Consider the following 10,188-nt stretch of genomic DNA (forward strand, 5'->3'; position numbering starts at 1 on the left):
GCCGCCCCGACCTAACCCTCGGGGAAAACAGATTTGCAACCCCATCCCCTTCCTTCCAGCGGATCCCTTGCCTTGCTCCATCCCCAGCCATCACTCTCTCTTCTCCCCCCCCCGCCTTTACTTCGCCCTCTGTACTTCCAGCGGAGCCATGCCGTCCCTCGCGCGACTGACTCCCCTCCAAAGCCTTCGGCCACCGCCTGCGCCCAGCCAGGCTCTCAATCCCCGCCGCCTCCCCTTCTCCCTTTCGCCTCCTTGCCCTTCTCCTCCCTCCTCACTGGCCGTCCCGCCGCTGGCTCTCTTTTCTCCCCCTTCCTGCCTTCTTCAACCCACCCGCGGACTCGCCGGTGTTGATCCAGTCCGGGTTCGCCAGGCTGGCGATGGCGAAGATGTCGGCGGCCAGAAAGAGGCATCCTGAGATGATGGTCAGTTTGTCCATGTCCTCCGGCTCCGGCCTCGGCCCGGCGCTTCCCCACCAGCGACGTGGGGGGAGGGTGAGGTGGTGGAGAGGCGGCCGGGCCGGGGGGCTCCTCACAGCCGCGGCTCCATGGCTCTCGACCTCCTCTCCCAGGCGGGCTCTTTCTTTCCCTCCTCGGCGTGGGTCGCTCGCTCGCTCGGTGGCGCCCCTTCCCTCCCTCACCCTCCGTTTCCCCTCAGGTAGGCGCTGGCACAGGAGCGGGCTTTGCCGGCCCCCCGCCCGCCCCGACTCGGGACGGCGCCGGAAGCAAAACCCGAGCGACAGCTCTCCCCTCCCGACCCGACCCGGAAGCGAAAGCTCACGGCCTCGTCCTCATCTCCCCGCGCGCCTCTCTCGCCCTTTGCCCCAGACGGGGCGGGGCCTAGCGGAGGAGACGACGACGACGACAACAAAAACACGAGGGGGCGGGGCTTCTCGTGCGCCTGGGCGGGGCTTTAAGGGGAAAGGTATTTAAGGAGACGGAGCCGCAGAAAATACATAAATGGTGGGCGGGGGTCGCTGTTGGGGTTGGCTTCGTCTGTAGGGGTGGGTTACTTCATGGAAGTGGACCTAATTAGCATTACGTTCTTCTTTTTTTAAAGAAAGCCTCATTAAGAAATACTGTACAGTGGTTGGACATAGAAATAGACTTGATAGGAGTTGTCGTTTTAAAAAATAAGCCTCTGAATGTGTTTGCCCACCCGAGACTGAAGTGTCTGTGAGGAAAACTCTTGAGGCCTTTAACGTCAGTCTTAAGGCGTCAAGAGCTTCCCTCAAGTGGAGACACCTTTCAATTCGCGCAGTAAACTGGCAGATCTGCAGCGAAAGAGAGAGGCCGACCCGGATACCAAAGAGTGGATTATATTCCCTTAACGTTTAAAAGTAAAATACTGTAGAATCCCTTGCAAATAAGGCGATAAATCACTTTTTAATGGAAATGCATCCTAATCTAGCTCTTAGAAAGTTGAATCGCTACTGCTTTTGTTATCAGGTGTCTACACACACACACCCGCAGCCCTCCTGCAACTATAAAATACAGCTGTCATTTTTTGTCATTTTTTAAAATGCGGTATTAAAGCTAATTTCAAATTGTGGTACACATTAATAGAACTGTGGATTTAAAGTTGTATTGTTAAGCAGCTGCAATCAAAATATGGAAGCCAACTTGTGACCCATTCGTACAAAGACTCTCCTGTAAAGGAATACATTTTTTGGACCCCTGATGCAACCTAAAATGGGTGCAGCCCCTGTCAAAGAGGCACAGTGGGGAATCAAATTCCCAACCTCTGGACTAAAGAAATGAAAAGTGTTTCTCCCCCATCCGGCAGTGACAAATGTACCATTCAGATTCAGATGGACAATTCTCAATAAAGACAGTTGCATAAATGAAACAAGAGCAAGTGCCGTCGCTGGTGAAAGGGAAAGAGAAAAACCCCATAGAGAGAGCCGCTGTTGCTTGGGGGTGTCCTTGGGTGACCTTTACGTTTAAGTCCCAAAAATGGATGTAAAAGCCTTGTTGCCCAGGCCAGAAAGCTGCGCTTCGGGTGTAGGCTCAGCCATCACTGTGGATTTGATGCTTGCCAGTCCTCTTTTTGCTGGATCTTGACCCTGGGTGTTCCTAGTTCCTTGCAAGCCCACTTCTGTCCGCGAGGTTGAGCTGTTCTCAGATGGGACATGTGGATCCAGGATCGCTGTCTTTGTGGGGAGGAACTTGCTTCAGTGGATATGCTTGGGCTCCTGGCAGGAGGGGTGGATGTCTCGCACCAGGGTCTGATCCTCGGGATGTATCTATCTTCAGTGGCAGATCACTGCGTGGGGGCAAGGCACCTGAAATTTAAGAAGTTAAGAAGGACGCAAACCAAGATGTGAAAAGATAAAGGGAAGGTGACACAGATCCCCTCTAGCGTACAGGGGATCGTGGCCTGTAATTTACATGAGAGGAAGTTTAGAGAAAGCAGGGAAGAATGAGGAAAGAGTGCTGGATCTGAGGGTTGCTAGGAACAGGACGCATGGGTGACTGCACCTCCCACACCTTCAATTTGGGGTTGAAAGAGAGTGGACAAGGAACAGACCAGTAGAATTTTTAACCACACTGAAAATAGCTCCCATGTCCACTAAGAATTTTCTGTGCCCCCCCCCATAGATAGCTCCATCAAGAATTCCTGGAGTGCAGTGCAGAAAATCACTTTCAGAGGGGAGGCAAGACTCTCCAGAAAGAGACATGAGAGGTTGTGGGGAGGGGAGAGGTGTGGATTGACCAGGACAAGGATACTGGTCCCTTTGGGAGATGGGGGAGGAGGGGAGAGCCAGTTCCCTTAATGATGATGGGATGGGGTCTGCAGGAGGGGAGGTTTGGATAAATGGGGGCCACATGCTGACCAGTAGCTCTGCGGGGCTGTCGTGAACTGGGAACATACAGAGGCTCAAAACACACACATACCTGCCCCATTTTGGCACATGCCTGTCTCTGAGCTAAGTTTAAAGAAAAGAGAGAGGTATGGAATTTCCTCATCTTTCCAATTTAGGGTCAAATACTGTAGATTTCAATAGGTTAAAGGTAATGCCAATCGTGCCTTCTCTTGGCCATCTGAGGAGGACTTGCTCTAGATGGTAACTCGGCCATGTGTCTCTGCAGAGTTTTACTAGTTTGCGCTTCTTACATCTATCCAGAGGATCAACTAAATTCGCAAAATTATCTAGGGTGCAATAAAAAAACCACTAAACTTTAAAATAAAAACGGGCCTGGCCTTCAGCAGGTTTCCTGGCGTGGCCTGTGACTCTGGGAACAATTGCACGTCAAAGGTGGCCTTGCCCTCCCCGCTAGTCTTCTGGCTCAGGATCCCCCACCTCACTCGCACGGACCCCACTTGGTGAGTCCTCCCGCTGGGTTCGCCGCCCCAGACCTCACTCTCAAACTCATCCTCTCTCTTCAGCTGCACTGAGTTTTTGGACCCTCTCATCAGGGTTGCACACCCCCCCAAATCCTCATTCACACACCTTGACTCTCTCATTCACTTTCACACGCACGGGATCACCAGGCCAAGCTAGCTCACCCTCCTGTCAGACCTCACCCTCACTCCTCTCTTTCAGATTCCGGGGAATTTACCAATTCCTACACTTGCAAGTGCTTGCCTATACTGACCCATTAATTTCCCCCAATTTGGGTGCCATCGTCACACAGGATCCCTCACACTGAAGTCTCTCTTGGCCATTCGTGGCTCCTCGGGGGTCTGCTGGAGGCTAGTTCAGGTCGCCCTCCCGACAAAAAGAGGTCGATGCATACTGAGGGTCACTAGAGCGAGTCCCCAGTTTCTCCCTGGAGCCAGTCGGAAAGGATGCCTGAAACAGTCAGGGTTAAATAAATTTGGAGGTAACCCTAGGATCCTGAGAAAGGGCAAGCCTTTCACAGCCCCACGTTGGGTGCCATATGTATTGAGTCCGGGCTAGCCCCTAGCCCCTTCAAAATGATCTGACTGAGAAACTCTTTGCATTTGGATATAATTGGATGGATGGTCAGAGTGCCCTGATACAGTCATATCAGTGGCCATAGATTTGTATCTTATTAAAAGCTTATTTAGCTTCTTTTCTCTTTAGCTTCTCTTTTTCAAGAACATTATATTCAGATTAGCTTTTTGATAGACTTTAAATATTAAGATGACTCAATTTCTTTCTTCCAGATTTGTATAGTTTTTAATTGTTGATGACTTTTCTGTTGCATTTTTAAAAATATCATTCGCTATTTCAGATGCTGTTTTCTGTGGTGCAAAGGCAGGATGTGAACTACCCTGATGAAATAAATCAGTAATGGTGAGATCAACAATATACACCTCAGCCTGTAGAAAATCATACGTCAAGAAGAAAAGTTATAACAGGATGGGCTACTTTGGCAAGTCTGCAGGACCATTTTGTCACCACCTATGAACTGACTGATAATGCACATACTCATCCTGCTGTGTGTCATTTAAATTGGGCAACAGAGATACAAATAATTGTAACTAAAAGTACTTTGTTGAATTAGCAAGGTATATGGGGACCTTGTGACTTATTTTAAATGAGAATCACATCTAGAACTAGATTTTATTTGTTTTAACAAAAAATGTGTATTTTCTTACTGCTACTATCATCATACTGATAATTTTGCTAATGATAGCAAAGATGGGCTAGCTAGAGAGTTTTTTATTTGTACATGTGGAGGAAACACTATAATTTAAGTCCCCAAAATGCAATATGAATTGTCATAGCCACATACATATACATCAGTACTACTTAAGAGAGTTTAAGATACAATATTCTCAGAAGAGAAATAGATTGTTTTTTAATTTCCAGGGTAAGGGGAAAAGACTAAGGATAACAGTGAATATAAAATATCATTTCTTGTCACGTATTATCTGTATTTACACATATCATTACATTAAGAACTTTTGTATCTGTTTGTTGTTGTTTAGTCGTTTAGTCATGTCCGGGTTAGGGTTAGGGTCTTTGTGACCCCATGGACCAGAGCACGCCAGGCCCTCCTTGTGAGCAAACACGGGTCCAAAAACACGTGTAAGCCTGGACAGAGAGCAATCAGGAGTTTGCACATGCTAAAATGGGCTGAATGAGTCCAAATTCAGCTAGCCATGATACAACACTCCTTCTCACAGGTCTGCCCACATAAGAACACCCTAGTACTCTCGGATATTATTATGAAAAGGTCAAGTGGGCTTTGTAGTCCTTAGACTTAACTTGCACCACTGACAGGACTCTAAGTAAGCTAGGCCGAGGCAGCACTCTCAGATGACCCTATGACAAGTGTACTGTTCAGAAAACCAATTGAGTTTTATAATCTTTATTTTATTAAAGAATAAGCATGTTACTAAGTATCAAAGCCAAATTAAACCAAAACAAATAAACTAGCATTGTGCTGTTTAGTTACAAAGATGTAGTGAGGCAAAGAAAACATGAAAAATAGAAAAGTGTTCGAAAACATTACAAAAACACAAAAAGCCATTAAAAAGAATAAAAACAGTTCCAGTCCAGGAAATCATTAGTAAAAACAAAATAATCCAAGTAGGTTATAAAAAGGCTATAGTCCTCAGTGATACTGTAGAACAAGAATCCCTTAACAAAAGTAAAAATCCATTATATGTCCCATAGTCCTTAGAAAAGAAAAATCCAGTAAATATACTATAGTACTTACAAAATTACAAGAGCATAGTCCATATGGAGTATTCCAAGAAAAGAAGTTCATAAAGAATATTCTATAGAACAGTCCATAGAAAATAGTCCATGCATAGTCCTTAGGGAAAAATCCCATAAGTCCAAGGATAATCCAGTATAGTAAAGGTTAGTCCCATGTGTCACGAATGACTGAAGGATCGGTCTTGAGAGACAATGTCCATAGGCAAAAAGTTCCTTTTTCAAGAGTAACTGGCAAGGGCTCATCGCACCTTCCCACGATGTCATCCAATCAGAGTTCGTTACTAGGCAAACAGTCCTGTTGCACCACATGACTTCTTTCTCATACGCACCAGATGTTATTTGGGTTACGGTGGTTTATCAAAGAGCCACAACAATTCCCATCTATCTAATCACACCGAGTCCTTTCTCAGGCTTTCAGAATAACATTCTCTCTGCTGCCCAGAAAATAACCTGTCAGCATAGTAAAGATACTTTACACAAAGAAACAAGATGGAACCTCTCTGGCTCATTTCTTAATTACAAAACCCATATGCCTTAAAAGATTTTAACTCAAAAACCCATCTCATTCCACTGCCTCCTGGAGTTGGGTCAAATTCATGTTGCCTATATACTTCCAACTAGAGTTGTTTGACTGTTTTGCATTAAAATTATCACATTTGGCTTTCAAGTTATAGAATGGATCCAGTTATATATGGGTTCCCATTTTTCAGTTGCTTCTTGGATGGAATTGTCTTTCAAAGCTTCTGTTAATATGTCCATCTCCATCACTTCCATAATCTTTTCCGTAAATTCTTCATGGTTTGGTATTTCAGTTTTCTTCCATTTCCGTGCATATAATATTCTGGCTGCAGTTATTATATGTATTACCAAATGGGGCTCAATAGAGATATTTTTAAAAGGAGTCTCCTAGCTACGTATACCGTGTACTGCTCTTCTTGTCCATCTTTTCAGCTAAATGCAAGGGGCCAGAAATCGAAACCTACTCAATATGCAACCAGTGGTATAGGATGGTTGACCAACAACTGGTATTTTGGACTGCCAATTCTAGCAACTCCAAAGCCACAGAGTTGTAAGAATTCTGAAAATACATCTAACCATAGCAACACCCCTTCCTTCCAATGGGAGTTTTGAAGTTCCATACCCATAACATGGGTGCATAAAATGTTAATTATCATGTGATATTTTAGTGAGGACTGTGTATGTAGTTTATTTTTAGACCATTCTATACAAATTGTAGGGTACAAGACTGTAACTTTCAAGACATAATCATAGGCCAACTTTCCTATAGTCGAATAATACTGGTGTGCTTTTTTTTAGCAAATAGGACAAAAGGACAGTTAAAAGGAAGAATCTGCAGGAGGAAGGTTTATTTAATCCCCTCTACACCCACTGATTCTTCCTTGAAAATGATTGCTCTCTGAAGCAGTTTCTCCCCCACCGTTAGGTTCACTCCTGATTTTAAAGTGCGACGATGGGGAGGAACTGTTTCAAAGCTTCATTTTGAGAGAGTAACGGGAAGGAACCCCTGTTCAGTATGACAGAGTACAAGCTTTGTTGGCAGGAGGCCTTAGGCTCAGTCCTAGTTTGAAAATAATCAGGTAGCAAGGGAGACTGGCGGCAGTACCAGTGGGGCCACTTCTTTCTATTCCCCTTGTCTTAGCCAAGGCACAACTGTGTGTCCTGTCTGTCTCTGGAGTGAATCCACATAATTATCCAAAGGAATAATCTAAGACAGATAGGAGGCCCATATGCCCACCAACAGAAGGGGGTGGTTTAAATCATTATTTCACCCCCAGAACAATGGTGGATTAAACATTCAAACATTAAAAGGCGTATCTGGGAAGTTTCTCAGTCCTCCAGGTGAGGCTATTTGGAAGCTGAGTCATGGCAACTGGACTTATTTCTTATTAGGTTGAAACGTTTTGCTACTCATCCAAGTAGCTGAAGAAGCTACTTAGATGAGCAGCAAAACCTTTCAACCTAATAAGAAGTCTGGTTTCCATGACGCAACTTACCAAATTAAAAGGGGTAGTGCATCTCTCAGGCCAGGTTCTGCCCTTCACATCGTTGGTGGTTCCATGAGGCTTGGAACTCAACAGCACTGGGATTCTAAACTGTTAAAGGTAAAGGTTCCCCTTGACAATTTTTGTCCAGTCGTGTTCGACTCTAGGGAGGCGGTGCTCAACCCCGTTTCCAAGCCATAGAGCCAGCGTTTTGTCCGAAGACAATCTTCCATGGTCACATGGCCAGTGCGACTTAGACACGGAACGCTGTTACCTTCCCACCAAGGTGGTCCCTATTTATCTACTTGCATTTGCATGCTTTTGAACCGCTAGGTTGGTGGGAGCTGGGACAAGCGACGGGAGCTCACTCCGTCGCGTGGATTTGATCTTACGACTGCTTGGTCTTCTGACCCTGCAGCACAGGCTTCTGCGGTTTAGCCCGCTGTGCCAGTGTTACTAGGTATAATTGTTACCTTGCCTACAAGTTGTTCTCCCCTCACATGATACCCTAGGTTTGAGTACTCACTTCCCAAAAGGTGTGGCAGAGATATTTCTGCATTTACATGTTGTTACACAGAGAATCCTTTGAGGCTTTGTAAGTCATGTTATAGAAGAGAATCAGCTTTTAGATGTTCATCAACCCCAAGGAAGTGGTCTGGCTGAAGGAGGTCATCCACCCCAAGGGGGGCATCTGACCAAAGGTCTTCTGTTCCAAGGAGACCCTCTGACCGAAGGTCTTCCGTCCCAAGGAGTCCGTCTGACCGAAGGAGGTCTTCTGTTCTAAGAAGGCCATCTGACCGAAGGAGGTCGTCCACCCCATGGAGGTCACCCACCAGAGGCAGATCAACAGAGAGGAGACACAAATTATAAATTATGGAGATCTGTGCCACGCGGTGTGGTGGCAGCTACTGTCTTAGCACAGTTTTAAAAGAGCCCTAGCCATAATTCAAGACCTAGGTAGGTCTTGAATCCAAGCCATGGTAGCTAAAAGGAAGTTTGTGATCAGGCACCGGGTAGCAGTTGTTTGGGGATTGGGCAACTGTGGGTCTTGCCTTCTCTCTTGCTCTCGGACTTCCCAGAGGTATCTGATGGTTCACGGTGGGCAGAGCTTGGCAGTGATAAGTTACAAGAAACGTGATTACTGTTGAGAAGTTGCCCTTTTTGTTAATGTGGATGTAGTAGGGTTATACTCCAAAAGTAACACAAGTAGAAATGAAGTAACTGTGCTTATTACTGGCTGATGTAATGAATAACATTTTCTAGAGACTTTTCAAAGTTACCTTTAATAGGGTATGTCAATAATTTTTAGTATTTTTTTTTAGTTTAATGCCATTCTCTTGCCTTACATGTGTTTTTTAAAGTATCGGAAAGGAGTATCATCAATGCAAAAAGTAATTCAATAAGCTGCTTTATAATTAACAGATTTTATTTCGCATACACTTTTCATGGACTTTAGTCCGTTTCTTCACATATGCCAAATAAAACGTTCAATTCTTCACGGCACCACAACTCTTAACTGTTTTTACAACATACCTGCACACACCTACTCTCCTTGAAACGTGTACATATCACAAATAACAGGAACAAATTTTTAAAAAACTATAATAAGGATGAATTACTTCCAGCAAGATAATGGACTTTTTATCTGATCCCTCAATTTTCATGGGTTTGGGTCTGTCCAGGTCATGAATATTCATATGCTATCTGCATAGACCAATAGGAGTGCTGGTGGAGTGGAGTCACAAGATATAAGAGACTCAGCAGGAGGAGGGGGGTTTAGATAGGGAGTTTTAGATTACTTGAGGGAGATTGAGAGTTCAGAGACAGCTGAAGAGTTTTGGAGCTTGGGCAGGAGCGCGGTGGTTGAGAGTGGATGAAGGAGGATGTTTGTTAAGAATTAACAACATTGTTTGAAACTATCATGATCTGCAACAATAAACAATTTTTATTTGGCTCTTTTAAAATGACATATTAAAAGATGGACCTCTGCAATTAATAATAAACAAGGTTGATGTAATCAACTGGTGGCAGCTGAGACACGTAGCGTGAGCAATTAGTTTGGAGAAACAAGCAGGGGCCATGTGGGGATCGTGACAGTTATATATTCACCTTTAAAGGCAGAAATAATGCAGGAGAATGTCTACCTTTATTTGTATCCCCCCTTTCTCCCAAGTGGTACTTAAATGAAAGATTAAAGAGACTGACAGCTAGCGAAACATGATTAAAGGTCAGAGTGGAAGCTGGCACTATTCAGCTCCCGAACCACCCACTCTGAACACTTCTGCAAGTGTCTGACTCTCCCAAGGCAAAAAAAGGTGAACCAATGGTCTCAGAGACCCTGCACACAGGTCCCCCTCAGTTCCAAGTCCAGTCCCTTACGAATAAACAAGAGCATTTCAACTCACCCTAGAAGCATAGTTTCTCATGACTCTGCTCAAGCTACTTGGCCCATGCCAAGCAATATATACTGTCTCAAGGGGGGAGCCATGAAAAATGCTTTAATTGTCTTAAGACTAGGGGAAAAAAAAGATGTCAGGAATCTTCTAAGAG

The 10,188-nt window shown here is 44.9% G+C and overlaps 1 protein-coding gene across 1 annotated transcript in view; it reads right to left on the reverse strand.

Moving 5' to 3' along the window:
• MOSMO (modulator of smoothened) overlaps window positions 1-767 on the reverse strand; it is a 51,101-nt gene extending 50,334 nt beyond the window's left edge. Inside the window, exon 1 of the mRNA XM_020799571.3 lies at window positions 331-767. Coding sequence (XP_020655230.1) covers window positions 331-436 — 106 coding nt within the window. The 5' untranslated portion in view covers window positions 437-767. The remainder of the gene's footprint in view (window positions 1-330) is intronic.
• Between the last annotated feature and the right edge of the window lie 9,421 nt (window positions 768-10,188).

This window comes from Pogona vitticeps, chromosome 13, assembly GCF_051106095.1.
Source record: "Pogona vitticeps strain Pit_001003342236 chromosome 13, PviZW2.1, whole genome shotgun sequence".
In the NCBI taxonomy this organism is placed as follows: domain Eukaryota; kingdom Metazoa; phylum Chordata; class Lepidosauria; order Squamata; family Agamidae; genus Pogona; species Pogona vitticeps.